We start from the raw sequence: 18096 nt of genomic DNA on the forward strand, positions 1-18096 counted from the left end.
TTGATCCATCATCAGTTTTCTATCACAGCCATTACTCTGTATCTGTTTTAAAGTCACCATTGGCCTTATGGTGAAATCCCTGAGCGGTTTCCTTCCTCTCCGGCAATTGAGTTAGGAAGCCTGTATCTAGGTAGTGACTGAGTGTATTGATACACCATCCAAAGTGTAATTAATAACTTCACCGTGCTCAAAGGGATATTCAATGTCTGATTTTTCTTTATTTGTACCCATCTACCAATGGGTGCCCTTCTTTGCGAAGCATTGGAAAACATCCCTGGTCTTTGTGGTTGAATCTCTGTTTGATATTCACTCCTTGACTGAGGGACCTTACAGATAAATGTGTTTGGGGGGGGGGGGGGGGGGGGTACAGTTATCATGTCAAACACTATTATTGCACACAGAGTGAGTTCAAACAGCTTATTATGTGACTTTTAAAGCAAATTTAGGCTTGCCATACAGTAAAAAAGGGGTTGAATACTTATTGAGTCAAGACATTTCAGATTTTCATTTGGAATTAATTTGTTAAATAAAAAGTTAAAGAAAACGTTCTTCCACTTTGATATTATGGGGTATTGTGTGTAGTGACAAAGTGACCAGTGACAAAACATCTACATTTAATCAATTTTAAATTCAGGCTGTAACACAACAAAATGTGGAAAAAGGGGTGTGAATTCTTTCAGGCACTCTACATGGAAATGAATTTTGTGAGATCAGCATAAACATTACACATTCACTACACTAATACACATAATGTAATACATAGAGCCCTACTTTGAGCAGTTGACTGAGCCTCCCTGGAGCGCCAGATGGGTAGGGTTTGTACTTCGGGGACCATTCCATTGGCAAGCTCAATCAAAGTTTGGCAAAAGTATTTGGAGAAAAAAAGAAATATTGTACTTACACGCATTGGCCGCGTAATGGAAAATAAACGACTTCTAAGTTAGACTCAATTAGATTACATGGACAAGATGGCGTTCGTGAATACGTCCTCCTCTAACCTAAGGGCGCCCTGGCGCTTTGATCCCTTTAATTGGCTAACCTGATGATTGCATTTAGGAAGGAGGTAGGGAGGCACAATGCCTAAGCCCTTTTTCTAATTTTACTCCAGAGTATAAAGTTTACAAGACATTTGTCTAGGTCCTTAACCTTTATTAGGCCTTCGAAAGCCTCTCCACGCATGTTTAATCATCGCCAATTGTACCTGGTGATCTCGACAATTAAGGACATTTATTAAATTAGCTTTACTTCTTTACTCTTTGCATCCGAGCTGGGTAGGCTGACTGATAAGCTCTGTTTAGTTCAAATAAGGGAGATTAAACAACGGTCAAAAAGGTAGCGAACGGAAATGTGGCAAAGGAATTCTAGTTTAGAGTCAATGAGTTTCTTAAAGAACACTGACTGTCTGTCTGCCATTTTGTTATCAGCTGGGAGTTGAGGAGAAGTACGAACTGCTCCATGTTCTAGAGTTCACCAGGTATGGCTTCATTTCAGTGCATTGAACTAACAGTTTGCTCAGGATAATGTGCTGTCATAGCATCAACACTGTGAAGGCTGCATTCTCTGTCTCTCTCTCTCTCTCTCAGCACTAGGAAGAGGATGTCAGTCATCATGCGCACTCCATCTGGCAAGATCCGCCTCTACTGCAAAGGAGCTGTGAGTCTCTCTCTTTCTGTCTTTCGCTCTCTCTCCCTCTTTATTTTTCTGTCTCTTTCCATCTCTCCCTTTGTCTCTCTCTTTCTATGTTTCTCTTTTTCTTTTAATTCAATTTAATTCAATTTGCTCTATTGGCATGACGTAGCAATGTACATGTTGCCAAAGCGTAATTTGGAAATGATTCATTTACAACATTAACATAAAATAATAATATTCTAAATTGTCAATGGGACAATCTTTCTATCTCTGTCTCTCACTCTCTCTCTCATTCTGCCTCTCTCTCCACCCCCCTCTCTTACATTTTCTCTCCGTCTGTCTCTCTCCATGGCAACGCATGTGACAGACCATCATTACCACAGGACAGCGGTGGTGTCAAGTGGTTCTCCCTTATTGCTTCGCCTCTGAATTGTCAAAAAATTCTGTAGCAGACAAAAGGTCTGATATCGGGATCAGACACATTGTTAGACACACATCATATTATTTATTACACTGGCATTTTTTTGTTTATTGATTTGCACACAAAAAGAGACAGAACAATGTGATAATAGTAATTAAAAGGCAAAATTGGAACATGTGCAGGAGAGATTCAAAAAAGCAACTGAAATGCCTCCCCCTTTCAAATATCTATAGAAAAAAGGACTGAATTAGTATAGTTGCAGTATAATTGCTGTCTAACTATTGGATTGGCTTAGACATACAATACCAGACCTACTCATTCAAGGGTTTTTATTTATTTGTACTATTTTCTACATTGTAGAATAATAGTGAAGACATCAAAACTATGAAATAACACATATGGAATCATGTAGTAACCAAAAAAAGTGTTAAACAAATCCAAATATATTTTATATTTGAGATTCTTCAAAGCAGCCACCATTTGCCTTGATGACAACTTTGCACACTCTTGGCATTTTCTCAACCAGCTCCACCTGGAATGCTTTTTCAACAGTCTTGAAGGAGTTCCCACATATGCTAAGCACTTGTTTCACTGCCAAAAAGCGAAATAACAACACAATGTCAAATGCAGGTAGCCTAGTGAAATACTGAACATCTAATCACATTAACCTTTACTCTCAAGCGGGAATTCCACTAACGGTCCATATGTAGCCAAACGTAGCTGCTGCTCATTCTGTTTGCTCAAAAATGTATAAATGTTTGTTTTTTTAAGTACGGCCTGCGTCCATAGACACATACCAGCTCTACTGGTAGTACTGCTACTACCAGCTTGTTACCTGTGGATGTATTTCAAGGCCTACCTTCAAACTCAGTGCCTCTTTGGTTGGCATCATGGGAAAATCAAAAGATTTCAGCCAAAACCCCAGAAAAATAATTGTAAACCTCAAGTCTGGTTCATCCTTGTGAGCAATATCCAAACTCCTGAAGGTACCACGTTCATCTGTACAAACACCATGGGACCACGCAGCAGTCACACCGCTCAGGAAAAAGACGCATTCTCTCTCCTAGAGATGAACGTACTTTGGTGCGAAAAGTGCAAATCAATCCCAAAACAACTGCAAAGGACCTTGTGAAGATGCTGGAGGAAACAGGTACAAAAGTATCTATATCCACAGTAAAAACGAGTCCTATATCGACATAACCTGAAAGGCCGCTCAGCAAGAAAGAAGCCACTGCTCCAAAACCACCATAAAGAAACCAGACTACTGTTTGCAACTGCACATGGGGACAAAGATCGTACTTTTTGGAGAATGAAACAAAAAATAGAACTGTTTGGCCATAGCGACCATCGTTATGTTTGGAGGTAAAAGGGGGAGATTGCAAGCCGAAGAACACCATCCCAACTGTGAAGCATGGGGGGGGGTGGCAGCATCATGTTGTGGGGGTGCTTTGCGACAGGAGGGACTGGTGCACTTACCAAAATATATGCCATCATGAGGAAGGAAAATTATGTGGATATATTGAAGCGACATCTCAAGACATCAGTCAGGAAGTTAAAGCTTGGTCGTAAATGGTTCTTCCAATGGACAATGACCCCAAGCATACTTCCAAAGTTGTGGCAAAATGGCTTAAGGACAACAAAGTCAAGGTATTGGAGTGACCATCACAAACCCTGACCTCAATCCTATAGAAAATTTGTGGGCAGAACTGAAAAAGCGTGTGCGAGAAAGGAGGCCTACAAACCTGACTCAGTTACACCAGCTCTGTCAGGAGGAATGGGCCAAAATTCACCCAACGTATTGTGAGAAGCTTGTGGAAGGCTACCCAAAACATTTGACCTAAGTTAAACAATTTAAAAGGCAATGCTACCAAATACTAATTGAGTGTATGTAAACTTCTGACCCACTGGGAATGTGATGAAAGAAATAAAAGCTGACATTTCACATTCTTAAAATAAAGTGGTGATCCTAACTGACCTAAAACAGGGATTAAGTGTCAGGAATTGTGAAAAACTGAGTTTAAATGTATTTGGCTGAGGTGTATGTAAACTTCCAATGATGGCGCAAAAGCCATTACTGGGAGACATAGTGGAGTGGTAACGCACGTGCAAGCAGTTGCTCCCGACGCCACTTGGGTACACTGCAGCTTCCACCGAGAGGCTCTTGCTGTCAAGGGAATGGCTGACAGCTTGAAAGATGTTTTGGACACTACATTGAAAATGGTTAACTTTGTTAAAGTAAGGCCCCTGAACTCTTGTGTATTTTCTGCACTATGCAATGATATGGGCAGCAACCATGTAACGCTTTTACAACATTCAGAAGTGCGCTGTTTATCAAGGGGCCAAGGACATATTCAATGTGCGGGACAAAGTTGAGGCTATGATTAAATAGTTGGAGCTCTTCTATGTCTGGACGACAACACAGTTCTTTCCATCATTGTTAGATTTTTTGTGTGCAAATGAACTCAAGCTTATGGACAATGTCAAATTTGATAAAGCGAAGCACCTGAGTGGGTTGAGTGTGCAATTACACAGGTAGTTTCCTGAAATGGATGATACAAACAACTGGATTCGTTTATCCCTTTCATGCCCTGCCTCCAGTCCACTTACCGATATCTGAATGAGAGCCTCTTGAAATTGCAACAAGCAGTTCTGTGAAAATGGAATCTAATCAGGAGCCACTTCCAGATTTCTGGATTGGGCTGCGCTCAGAGTATCCTGCCTTGGCAAACCGCGCTGTTAAGACACTGATGCCCTTTGCTACCACGTACCTATGTGAGAGTGGATTCTCGGCCCTCACTAGCATGAAAACTAAATACAGGCTGTGTGTACACTGTACACTGTGTGTGGAAAATTATTTAAGACTGACTCTCTCCAATACAACCCAACATTGCAGAGTTATGTGCATCCTTTAAAGCACACCCTTCTCATTATCCTTCACAATTTTCTATGAACAAATAAGGTTTCATATGTAAGATGGTTAATCAAAGAGCAAAATGATTGATTATTATATTATTATTTGTGCTCTGGTCCTATAAGAGCTCTTTGTCACTTCCCACAAGCCAGGTTGTGAAAAAAACTCACATTCTTATGTTTAATAAATGTATCGTATGTGTGTGTGGCAGGCTTACAATGATGGCAATAAACAACATTTGAGAGTGCGCTGACCCTGGTGCTAGAGAGGGTACGTAGCTGGAGGTTGAATGTTTGAAGGGGTACGGGACTATAAAAAGTTTGGGAAACACTGCAACAGGACAACGACCCAAGCACACGCAGGAGTGGCTTCGGGACAAGTCTCTGAATGTCCTTGAGTGGCCCAGCCAGAGCCCAGACTTGAACCCGACCGAACATCTCTGGAGAGACCTGAAAATAGCTGTGCAGCAACTCTTCTCATCCAACCTGCCAGAACTTGAGAGGATCTGCAGAGAAGAATGGGAGAAACTCCCCAAATATAGCTGTGCCAAGCTTGTAGTGCCATACCCAAGAAGACTCGATGCCGACTCTGCCAAAGGTGCTTCAACAAAGTACTGAGTAAAGGGTGTGAATATTTGTGATATTTCATTTTTTTTAATAGATTTGCACACCAAAAAAACAACGGTTTTTGCTTTGTTATTATGGGGTAAAATGTGTACATTGGTGAGGGGGAAAAAATGTAATACATTTTAGAGCAAGGCTGTAACGTAACAAAATGTGGAAAAAATTAAGGGGTCTGAATACACTGTATATTCATGAACATCTATTCATAGACATACAGTGCCTTGCGAAAGTATTCGGCCCCCTTGAACTTTGCGACCTTTTGCCACATTTCAGGCTTCAAACATAAAGATATAAAACTGTATTTTTTTGTGAAGAATCAACAACAAGTGGGACACAATCATGAAGTGGAACGACATTTATTGGATATTTCAAACTTTTTTAACAAATCAAAAACTGAAATGCGTGGGTATGGATATGGTTCCCCAAATTTTTTTGTGGCTCCCATCCCCAACAAAGTTGCCCATCCCAAACATACATCACTGGTGTTTGGTATCTCGTAATTTTACATCATGGTTTGTTTACATGGCAGTTATTTGCTGGCTGTCCAGACAGTATATGTAATGACTGTGCTGTTTCCAACAGGACACGGTGGTCTACGACCGTCTGGCCGACAGTTCCAGGTATAAAGAGATCACTCTTAAACACCTGGAGCAGTTTGCCACCGAGGGTGAGTGAGGGAACAGCTCCCCCTGTCTACCTAACACACATAGGACCTATTAAAAAAAGTTGAGAAAGGCATTCTTCCTTCCTTTTTCCTTGAGGTAAGCACATATCTGTAAGTGATTGGATAGGTTTAATCAATGTTACTACCCCTTTACTTTCACTAATCCACTCAATTATTTGATTACTTCAAGGAAGGAAGGAAGGAAGGATGCGTTTCTGTATTCAAACTTAATATTTTATTAGATTGCATTGCTTTACCTCTATAAATATACTACCTTCTTGTGAGAGGTTGGCAGAATTACATTAAACATTTCCCCTGTGGAAAAATCTGCATGTTTCTAGTTTCTGCAGCTTATAAACCACATATTTTTTAAATTATTTAATTGAAGAGAAATGCAAAGTAATGGCATGTGTCGCCATAAGCGGACACCTGTTGTGTAATTATTAGGTTATGTAAGCCTTCTGGGTTTACTCGGGTGAGTTGAGAAGTGACGGTTATTGTGTAGATAGAAGAAGAGGGTGGATAGGGGTTAGTATGGGGTTAGATGGGGACTGATGTGGTATGTTGTCTGTCCATTATGTCTCAGGGCTGCGTACTCTATGCTTTGCTGTGGCTGAGATCAGCGAGTCATCCTATCAGCAGTGGCTGGAGGTGTTCCACGGTGCCGCCAGCGCCCTGCAGAACCGAGCCCTCAAACTGGAGGAGAGCTATGAGCTTATCGAGAAGGTCAGTGTCACACACACATGCCCGTTCGCCCTCGCACAGACACACACACACACACACACACACCACATCGGTCCCCATCTAACCCCATACTAACCCCTATCCACCAATCACCATCTTCCCCTATCTCCACAATAATCCTGTAGGTCTCCACCACCAGGTAAAATATTAGCACAGATTTCTTCACATTTTCAACCCTATGTGAATCAAAGTTGAGACAAGCAGTTTCTTAACTTTAATGTTAAAATATCTAGTGTTACGATATAAACATTTCAATTTGTTCGCCATTTTAGAAAGGATTTTAGCAGCAATCAGGTCTCCAGAAAGGGATTGATCTAGGGACACACCAAGATACACTCGTTTTAAATTCAATCTCCTTGCCTGCACAGTTTACCGTTATCTTGTCTACCCTACAAACAAAATCAATTTATTTTTTCCCAAATGCAGTGACAATTTGTTGTCAGACAACCAATCTCTAACAAAATGTAATTCCTTACTCAGGGTCTCTATGTAAACTGTATCCTTCCCTGATACCAGCATGGCTGAATCATATCAGCAAAGAGATTCCAATGATGAGCGATCAGCTCTGCAAACAAGATAATTACTGCCTGCTTCGTTCACCCTAAGGACACCAACCCCTCACACAAGGCATCCATTTTAAAACTCTCCACCCATTCCATTGAGTGGTTGGCTGAACACAAATCAGTAGAACCGATTTCAGACATTCAACTTGATTAAAGGTCCAACGTTTTAGAAATTGAGGCACACTTAACCAGTATGTCAACCACAGAATTTTGCAGCGATACGCCATCCCATTTGGTTTGTGCTTAGTGGGTCTATAATTTGTTTTTGAACAGGACAATGACCCAAAACACACCTCCAGGCTGTGTAAGGGCTATTTGACCATGAAGAAGAGTGATGGAGTGCTGCATCAGATGACCTGGCCTCCACAATCACCCGACCTCAACCCAATTGAGATGGTTTGGGATGAGTTGGACCGCAGAGTGAAGGGAAAGTAGCCAACAAGTGCTCAGCATATGTGTGAACTCTTTCAAGACTGTTGGAAAAGCATTCCAGGTGAAGCTGGTTGAGAGAATGCAAAGAGTGTGCAAAGCTGTCATCAAGACAAAGGGTGGCTATTTGTGTTAGTGTTTTTTCATAGTTTTGATGTCTTCACTATTATTCTACAATGTAGAAAATAGTAGAAATAAAGAAAAAACATTTAATGAGTAGGTGTGTCCAAACTTTTGACCGGTACTGTATATAAAACACAGGAAAATAAAGTTTTTGACTACACTGGAACTTTAATGTGGCAGGTGTGATTGCCATAGGGGGAGTAGAACGGATGGAGGGGGAGCAGCAGGAGAAAGAATGTCCATAGCGGGAGTAGCAAGAGAGAGTTGAGACAGTAGGAGGGAGTAAGCGGAGGGAATGTCCATAGGAGAGGAGTAGCAGGGTGGAGGGGGGTTCAGGTAGCTGACTAGTGGTGGCTATTCAGCAGCTTGATGGTCTGAGGGTAGAAACTATTGGCCAGTCATTCAGTTTTTTCCGTGATGCTCCTGTACTGTTCGGGTGCATGAAAAAGAAAAAGTATGTGAACCCTTTGGAATTACCCGAACATAAATTGGTCTTAAAATGTAATCTGATCTTCATCTAAGTCACAACAATAGACAAACACAGTAACAATAACACACAAACAATTATACGTTTTCATGTCTTTATTGAACACACTGTGTAAATATTCACAGTGCAGGGTGGGAAAAGTATGTGAACCCTTGGTTTTGATAACTGGTTGACCCTCCTTTGGCAGTAGGGTCAACCAGTTATCTCAATCGGATTGAGGTCGGGACTCTAGAAGGCATATTTTTTTCTGTTGAAGCCATTCTGTTGTTGATTTACTTCTGTGTTTTGGGTCTTTGTCCTGTTGCATCACCCAACTTCTGTTGAGCTTCAATTGGTGGACAGATAGCCTATCATTCTCCTGCAAAATGTCTTGATAAACTTGGGAATTCATTTTTCCGTCGATGATAGCAAGCTGTCCAGGGCCTGAGGCAGCAAAATAACTCCAAACCATGATGCTCCCTTCACCATACTTTGCAGTTGGGAGGAGGTTTTGATGTTGGTGTGCTGTGCCTTTTTTTCTCCACACATTGTGTTGTGTGTTCCTTCCAAACAACTCGACTTTAGTTTCATCTGTCCACAGAATATTTTGCCAGTACCGATGTGGAACATCCAGATGCTCTTTTGCAAACTTCAGACGTGGAACAATGTTTTTTTTGGACAGCAGTGGCTTCTTCTGTGGTGTCCTCACATGAATACCATTCTTGTTTAGTGTTTCACGTATTATAGACTAATCAACAGAGATGTTGATTGTTGTTTCAGAGATTTCTTTGTCTTTAGCTGACACTCTAAGATTCTTCCTCATTGAGCATTCTGCACTGTGCTCTTGCAGTCATCTTTGCAGGACAGCCATTCCCAGGGAGAGTAGCAACAGTGCTGAACTTTCTCCATTTATAGATAATTTGTCTTACTGTGGACTGATGATCATCAAGGCTTTTAGAGATACTTTTGTAACCCTTTCCAGCTTTATGCAAGTCAACAATTCTTAATCTCAGGTCTTCTGAGAGCTCTTTTGTTCGAGGTATGGTTCACATCAGGCAATGCTTCTTGTGAATAGCAAACTCAAATTTTGTGAGTGTTTTTTATAGGCCAGGGCAGCTCTAACCAACATCTCCAATCTGTGTGTTATTAATTTAAGCAGACTGTGTTTGTCTGTTGTTGTGACTTAGATGAAGATCAGATCTAATTTGATTACCAATTTATGCAGAAACCTGATAATTCCACTGGGTTCACATACCTTTTCTTGCCACTGTATCACCCTCTGAAGAGCCATGCGGTCCGCGGCGGTGGAGTTGCCGTACCAGGCTGTGTTGCAGCCCGATAGTATGCTCACGATGGTGCTCCTGTAGAACACTGTAAGGGCCCTCATGGACAGGCCAAATTTCTTCAGCATCCTGAGGTTGAAGAGTCGATGTCGTGCCTTCTTCGCTACTGTGTACATGTGGTTAGACCATTTCAACTTCTCTGAGATGTGTGCACCGAGGAATTTGAAGTTATCGACTGTCTCCACGGTGGCCCCGTTGATGAGGATGGGGGCGTGTCCAGCCTCGTTCCTCCTGAAGTCCACAATCAACTCCTTTGTTTTGCTAACGTTGAGGGAAACGTTGTTTACCTGCCACAGAGCTGTCAGAGTGACCAGAAAGTAGTGCTTTATATAGGGGCCCAGCCATGGAATCTGAATGGGTTTGGATGGTTTGATGCAGTGTATACTATGGAACTATGGTTTGAGTGTATGGGGGCAGGTTGGGTTGGCCTAGTACCAGAAAGCAACAAACAGTTCCTCTGTGAAAACCAGTGATCTGGAAGTGCTAGTCAAACACAGGCGGCCACGCTAGTAAATCAAGTGCTGGGCTCCACTGCTGCCAGAGCTTCAGCTCTGCCCAAAACAAAATACTAAAATCACTGTGTTAACACAAAAGTTCTGAGAGGAGGGTGCAGGGATGTGATAAGTCCACTAGGTGGCAGTCTGAGAGAAGGGTCATGTCCCATAATTCCCTCCTTCTTCCTGAAGTGTGCACTTGCTCACTTCTTCCCACGCCAAAAAGCATTGGATTGGTGGAGGAATGGGCTAATGGGGTTTCCACCATATTTCTTATACCAGTCATTTCCTTTCAAATCAGTGAAGGGAAGTGAACACGTGGATACTTCAGGTGAAGTAGAAAATTGGGATGTAGCTATGGTCGAAGCATTTAGGAACTGTGACCTCAACATGTACTTTTAGAGCAGATCAAAAGGAAAGCACACCACCACATTACATCTCTTTGCAGAACACTCTTGACAAGCTACTCTCGAACAGCTACTACTTGGTCGTCATTGAAATAAGTTATGCACAAACACACCTTGTGGGGTGGCAGGTAGCCTAGTGGTTAGAGCGTTGGGCCAGTAACTGAAAGGTTGCTAGATTGAATCCCCGAGCTGGGCAGTTAACCCACTGTTCCTAGGCTGTCATTGTAAATGAGAATATGTTCTTAACTGACTTGTCTAGTTAAATAAAGGTTAAATTAAATTAAAAATAAAACCTTATGCCTGTTCATTTATTTTGTAAATGTTCGGGTGAATTTTCAGGAGTTGTCTTGATTGAAACCGATTTGCATTCTTGGGTTCAAATAGGCCTACTGTTTGAAATCTTGCTTTAGCCCGGCCAGAATGCCTGCAACATTGTGTCAACGTTAAGACAATATAGCTGTGAAGTTGTCACAACATTATTTAACGCATCCCTCCCCTCTCCGTGGGGTTTCATATGGCTAGTGGGTTACAGATATACTGCAGCTTGGCCTAGGTCACAAAAAGCACCGGGGCCTCTCAGTTCCCCCAGGCCCTTTACTAGCAGATAAATCTAGCTTACATCAGCTGATATCTCAAAGTGCTGAACAGAAACCCAGGCTAGAAGAAACCTAGAGAGGAACCAGGCTATGAGGGGTGGCCAGGCCTCTTCTGGCTGTGCCGGATGGAGATTATAACAGAACATGGCCAAGATGTTCAAATGTTCGTAGGTGACCAGCAGGGTCAAATAATAATAATCACAGTGGATGTCGAGGGTGCAGCAAGTCAGCACCTCAGGAGTAAATGTCAGTTGGATTTTCATAGTGGATCATTCAGAGTATTTCTACCGCTCCTGCTATCTCTAGAGAGATGAAAACAGCAGGTCTAGGACAGGTAGCACGTCCGTTGAACAGGTCAGGATTCCATAGCCGCAGGCATAACAGTGGAAACTGGAGCAGCAGCACAGCCAGGTGGACTGCGGACAGCAAGGAGTCATCAGGCCAGATAGTCCTGAGGCATGGTCCTAGGGCTCAGGTCCTCCGAGAGAGAGAAAGAAAGAAAAAAAGAGAGAAAGAAAGAAAGAGTTAGAGAGAGCATACTTAAATTCACACAGTTCACTGGATAAGACAGGATAAATACTCCAGATATAACAGACTGGCCCTAGCCCCTGACACATAAACTACTGCAGCATAAATACTGGAGGCTGAGACAGGAGTGGTCGGGATAACACGTCCCAAAGTCCCACGCCCGTGACACCCCCCCCCCCCCCTCTCTCTCACAACCACTGTGCTGTGACTACAACTGGCCCCTAAGTTTCCCCCCTATTCCTGCCCCCCTCACCCTAACCCAAAATACCCTAATCCATTCCCCAGCTTTGGGGGGTGGAAAAACAAGCGCAGCAGACTCAAGTGAAAAACAGGGAGTAAATGAATGAGTGACACAGTCCGACCCCTCACATGACGTTGTAAAGTCCCTTCCCTTGTTAGATTTTCTCCTTATTATTACCACATTTGTTTCTCTTCCTCTTTAGAACTTGCATCTTCTCGGGGCCACGGCCATCGAGGACAAGCTTCAGGACAAGGTGCCTGAGACTATTGAGACCCTGATGAAGGCCGACATCAAGATCTGGATCTTGACTGGGGACAAGCAGGAGACGGCCATCAACATTGGTAAGATCAAATCAAATGTATTTATATAGCCCTTCGTACATCAGCTGATATCTCAAAGTGCTGTACAGAAACCCAGCCGAAAACCTCAAACAGCAAGCAATGCAGGTGTTGAAGCACGTGCCCGGGATACTGGACAAATAGTCGAAGTGGACCATAAGAAAGAGATCTGACCAGAAAATATCAAAATAACATAAAAATGACGTCCTTCCCTCACATTGTGAAATAAAACATCTATACCTGATTGTAATCTGGGTATGTGATGTCTCTACTGCCAGAAAGACATTTGAGATGATTTCTTTGGCACATCGTAGATAGTTAAGCAGTGTTGTAGCAACCACAAAAGTAAATAAAAATCATACCGTGGGTATTTCAAAATATATACGGTATTCTACCCAAGCCTGTTTTCTCACTCCTCCCCCTCTTCCTCTGCCTGAAAATAAAACACCCTCTGCCTAGGTTGGTGGTACACCTTTTGTGGGGAAGGGGGCTGTCGAACTAGACTCTGTCCCGTTCTCCGTGTTCTTCTGTTCCCAGCCTGCTTGTGCCAGCCGATGCCGTGAAAAGGCAACGCAAACACTGGCCTACCCTAACAACCCACTCTCTCCTCAACCTCCTCAACCCTAACCTCACCATGCCCAGATTAAATTGAGTGCCACCCCCACCTACCCCCTAAAGTCCGCTGCCCCGGCAGCAACTTTTTACCCCTTTTTTATCCCTAATTTTGTGATATCCAATTGGTAGTTAGTCTTGTCCTATCGCTGCACCTCCCGTACGGACTCGGGAGAGGCGAAGGTTGAGAGCCATGTGTCCTCCGAAACACGACCCTGCCAAGCCGCACTGCTTTTTAACACACTGCTCGCTTAACCCGGAAGCCAGCTGCACCAATGTGTCGGAGGAAACACCGTACAGCTGGTGACCGAAGTCAGCTTGCAGGCGCCTGGCCCACCAGAAGGAGTCGCTAGAGCGCGATGGTACAAGGAAACCCCGGCCGGCCAAACCCTCCCATAACCTGGATGACGCTGTGCCAATTGTGCGCCACCTCATGGGTCTCCCGGGCACGGGACTGGGATCGAACCCAGGACTGTAGTGACGCCTCAAGCACTGCGATGCGGTGACTTAGACCGCTGCGCCACTTGGGAGGCCTCCCAGCAGCCATTTTGAGGAGCCACTATGACCATATTGTGCAGCTTTAATTACCTCCCCCAAACCAACAAACCTGTCACAGGTGTCACGCCATACGTATTCCGCAACTCCTTGGAGATCTTTGTTGTTTAGTTCCGCCAGGCCCCAAAACACTGAGAGGAATTGACTTTATCTTTTGAATAAAAAGAGTAGTTTGGTTAGAGTGAACTGAGCCTTTAAGATAAACACATTAAGCAAGGGGACTGTGGCAGGGGTCGCCAGGGGGGTGTAGAGGTGGGTGGGGCATTTTCTACACGCTGGCTTATGCGCATTAACACGTAAGAAAACAATCCACCAGGTCCAGACCTGTTTGGTATTGATTTGAGCCTCTGGAGGTGAAACCTACACGCTCCTCATCCCGACCCCCATCTCTCTGTGTGTGTGTGTGTGTGTGTGTGTGTGTGTGTGTGTGTGTGTGTGTGTGTGTGTGTGTGTGTGTGTGTGTGTGTGTGTGTGTGTGTGTGTGTGTGTGTGTGTGTGTGTAATTCTCTCAGACACAGTCCCACCCAAACACTCACGTATACATGCAGATCTAGGTGTTTTGGTAAGCCCTCAAAATGAAACAGGAGTCATTTCCAAGCTTGACGAAGCCCACAGATGTTCCACTCTGATATTGCCGCTCACTAGGGAGCCATGTTTAACTAACAAATGTCGAACTGCCCACTTAAAACAGAAAACAGACATGTAAACCCAGAGAATTAGTCTTGTCTTTATAGACTTTGATGGACCCAATACTGTCACTGTGCACCTAATGAAGTTCCAAGAATTTGTTGTCTTTTTCATCCCATTGGTACTTAAGCTAATAACATCAAAGTAAACAGAGAACTCAATTTCAGGAGGAAGTACATATAACCTATTACTTCTCCTACGTTTGCTCTTTTGTATTAAAGTTTATTTTGAAAAGATAATCATAATACAGTGTTTTAGGGAAGTATTCAGACCCCTTGACCTTTTCCATATTTTGTTACATTACAGTCTTAATCTAAAATGGATTAAATCATTTTCCCCCTCATCAATCTACACACAATACCCCATAATGACAAAGCAGAAACAGGTTTTTAGAAATGTTTGCAAATGTATTAATAATAAACTGATATAACATTTACATAAGTATTCAGACCCCTTTACTCAGTACTTTGTTAAAGCACCTTTGGCAGTGATTACAGCCTAGAGTTTTCTTGGGTATGAGCTTGGCACACCTGTATTTAGGAAGTTCTCCCATTCTTCTCTGCAGATCCTCTCAAGCTCTGTCAGGTTGGATGGGGAGCATTGCTGCACAGCTATTTTCAGGTCTCTCCAGAGATGATCGGTCAGGATTCTAGTCTGGGCTCTGGCTGGGCCACACAAGGACATTAAGAGACTTGTCCCGAAGCCACTCCTGCGTTGTCTTAGCTGTGTGCTCAGGGTCATTGTCCTGTTGGAAGGTGAACCTTCACCCCAGTCTGACGTCCTGAGCGCTCTGGAGCAGGTTTTCATCAAGGATCTCTCTGTACTTTGCTCCGTTCATCTTTGCCTCAATCCTGACTAGTCTCCCAGTCCCTGCCACTGAAAAACATCCCCACAGCATGATGCTGCCACCACCATGTTTCATCGTAGGAATGGTGCCAGGTTTTCTCCAGACGTGACTCTTGGCATTCAGGCCAAAGAGTTCAATCTTGGTTTCATCAGACTGGAGAATCTTGTTTTTAGATCTTTAGGTTCCTTTAGTTGCCTTTTTGGCAAACTCCAAGCGGGCTGTCATGTGCCTTTTACTGAGCATCCTTCCGTCTGGCCACTCTACCATGAAGGCCTGATTGGTGGAGTGCTGCAGAGATGGTTGTCCTTCTGGAAAGTTCTCCAACCTCCACAGAGGAACTCTAGAGCACTGTCAGAGTGACCATCGGGTTCTTGGTCACCTCCCTGACCAAGGCCCTTCTCTCCCGAATGCTCATTTTAGCAGGGCGGCCAGCTTTGGTGGTTCCAAACTTCTTCCATTTAAGAATGATGGAGGCCACTGTGTTCTTGGGAACCTTCAATGCTGCAGACATTTTTTGGTATCCTTCTCCAGATCTGTGCCTTGACACAATCCTGTCTCGGATCTCTACAGACAATTCCTTCGACCTCATGGCTTGATTTTTTCTCTGACATGCACTGTGAACTGTGGGACCTTATATAGACAGGTGTGTGCCTTTCCAAATCATTTCCAATCAAATTAATTTACCAAATCAAGTTGTAGAAACATCTCAAGGATGATCAATGGAAACAGGATGCACCTTCGAGTCTCATAGTAAAGGGTCTGAATACTTATGTAACTAAGGTATTTCTGTTTTTTATTTGTAATAAATTTGCAAACATTTTGAAAAACCTGTTTTCACTTTGTCATTATGGGGTTTTGAGTGTAGATTGCTGAGGATTTCTTTTGTTTTTATCCATTTTAGATGAAGGCCATAACAAAACAAAATGTGGAAAAGGTCAAGGGGTCTGAATACTTTCCAAAGCCACTGCATATAATGCATGATTGCATGAACAATCTTTTTCTTCAGTACTTTAGTATGTTAGATGTTTGATGTTTGCACAAGATGACATTGCAGCTCATCTCTTGTTTCACTTGTCTCTCTCCAGGATACTCCTGCAAACTTCTGACCAAGAACATGGGCATGCTGGTGATGAACGAAGACACACTTGACGTGAGTACAGCAGACTGAGGATCTGTTATCAATCTACATTATTATTATTATACAGTGCCTTGCGAAAGTATTTGGCCCCCTTGAACTTTGCGACCTTTTGCCACATTTCAGGCTTCAAACATAAAGATATAAAACTGTATTTTTTTGTGAAGAATCAACAACAAGTGGGACACAATCATGAAGTGGAACGACATTTATTGGATATTTTAAACTTTTTTAACAAATCAAAAACTGAAAAATTGGGCGTGCAAAATTATTCAGCCCCTTTACTTTCAGTGCAGAAAACTCTCTCCAGAAGTTCAGTGAGGATCTCTGAATGATCCAATGTTGACCTAAATGACTAATGATGATAAATGCAATCCACCTGTGTGTAATCAAGTCTCCGTATAAATGCACCTGCACTGTGATAGTCTCAGAGGTCCGTTAAAAGCGCAGAGAGCATCATGAAGAACAAGGAACACACCAGGCAGGTCCGAGATACTGTTGTGAAGAAGTTTAAAGCCGGATTTGGATACAAAAATATTTCCCAAGCTTTAAACATCCCAAGGAGCACTGTGCAAGCGATAATATTGAAATGGAAGGAGTATCAGACCACTGCAAATCTACCAAGACCTGGCCGTCCCTCTAAACCTTCAGCTCATACAAGGAGAAGACTGATCAGAGATGCAGCCAAGAGGCCCATGATCACTCTGGATGAACTGCAGAGATCTACAGCTGAGGTGGGAGACTCTGTCCATAGGAAAACAATCAGTCGTATATTGCACAAATCTGGCCTTTATGGAAGAGTGGCAAGAAGAAATCCATTTCTTAAAGATATCCATAAAAAGTGTTGTTTAACGTTTGCCACAAGCCACCTGGGAGACACACCAAACATGTGGAAGAAGGTGCTCTGGTCAGATGAAACCAAAATTGAACTTTTTGGCAACAATGCAAAACGTTATGTTTGGCGTAAAAGCAACACAGCTCATCACCCTGAACACACCATCCCCACTGTCAAACATGGTGGTGGCAGCATCATGGTTTGGTCCTGCTTTTCTTCAGCAGGGACAGGGGAGATGGTTCAAATTGATGGGAAGATGGATGGAGCCAAATACAGGACCATTCTGGAAGAAAACCTGATGGAGTCTGCAAAAGACCTGAGACTGGGACGGAGATTTGTCTTCCAACAAGACAATGATCCAAAACATAAAGCAAAATCTACAATGGAATGGTTCAAAAATAAACATATCCAGGTGTTAGAATGGCCAAGTCAAAGTCCAGACCTGAATCCAATCGAGAATCTGTGGAAAGAACTGAAAACTGCTGTTCACAAATGCTCTCCATCCAACCTCACTGAGCTCGAGCTGTTTTGCAAGGAGGAATGGGAAAAAATGTCAGTCTCTCGATGTGCAAAACTGATAGAGACATACCCCAAGCGACTTACAGCTGTAATCGCAGCAAAAGGTGGCGCTACAAAGTATTAACTTAAGGGGGCTGAATAATTTTGCACGCCCAATTTTTCAGTTTTTGATTTGTTAAAAAAGTTTGAAATATCCAATAAATGTCGTTCCATTTCATGATTGTGTCCCACTTGTTGTTGGTTCTTCACAAAAAAATACAGTTTTATATCTTTATGTTTGAAGCCTGAAATGTGGAAAAAGGTCGCAAAGTTCAAGGGGCCCGAATACTTTCGCAAGGCACTGTATCATTGAACAGGGGATGTGCTATAGTAGCTGCGTAGGTCTA

General features: G+C 42.9%; 1 protein-coding gene across 1 annotated transcript in view; it reads left to right on the top strand.

Moving 5' to 3' along the window:
• The first annotated feature begins 968 nt into the window (after positions 1-968).
• LOC115110847 (phospholipid-transporting ATPase IA-like) overlaps positions 969-18096 on the top strand; it is a 108607-nt gene continuing 91479 nt past the window's right edge. Inside the window, exons 1-7 of the mRNA XM_029636776.2 lie at positions 969-977; positions 1425-1474; positions 1584-1653; positions 6167-6251; positions 6835-6974; positions 12385-12523; positions 16307-16371. Of these exons, the coding sequence (XP_029492636.2) occupies positions 969-977; positions 1425-1474; positions 1584-1653; positions 6167-6251; positions 6835-6974; positions 12385-12523; positions 16307-16371 (558 nt within the window). The remainder of the gene's footprint in view (positions 978-1424; positions 1475-1583; positions 1654-6166; positions 6252-6834; positions 6975-12384; positions 12524-16306; positions 16372-18096) is intronic.

The sequence above is a fragment of the Oncorhynchus nerka genome, linkage group LG26, assembly GCF_034236695.1.
Source record: "Oncorhynchus nerka isolate Pitt River linkage group LG26, Oner_Uvic_2.0, whole genome shotgun sequence".
Taxonomy (NCBI): domain Eukaryota; kingdom Metazoa; phylum Chordata; class Actinopteri; order Salmoniformes; family Salmonidae; genus Oncorhynchus; species Oncorhynchus nerka.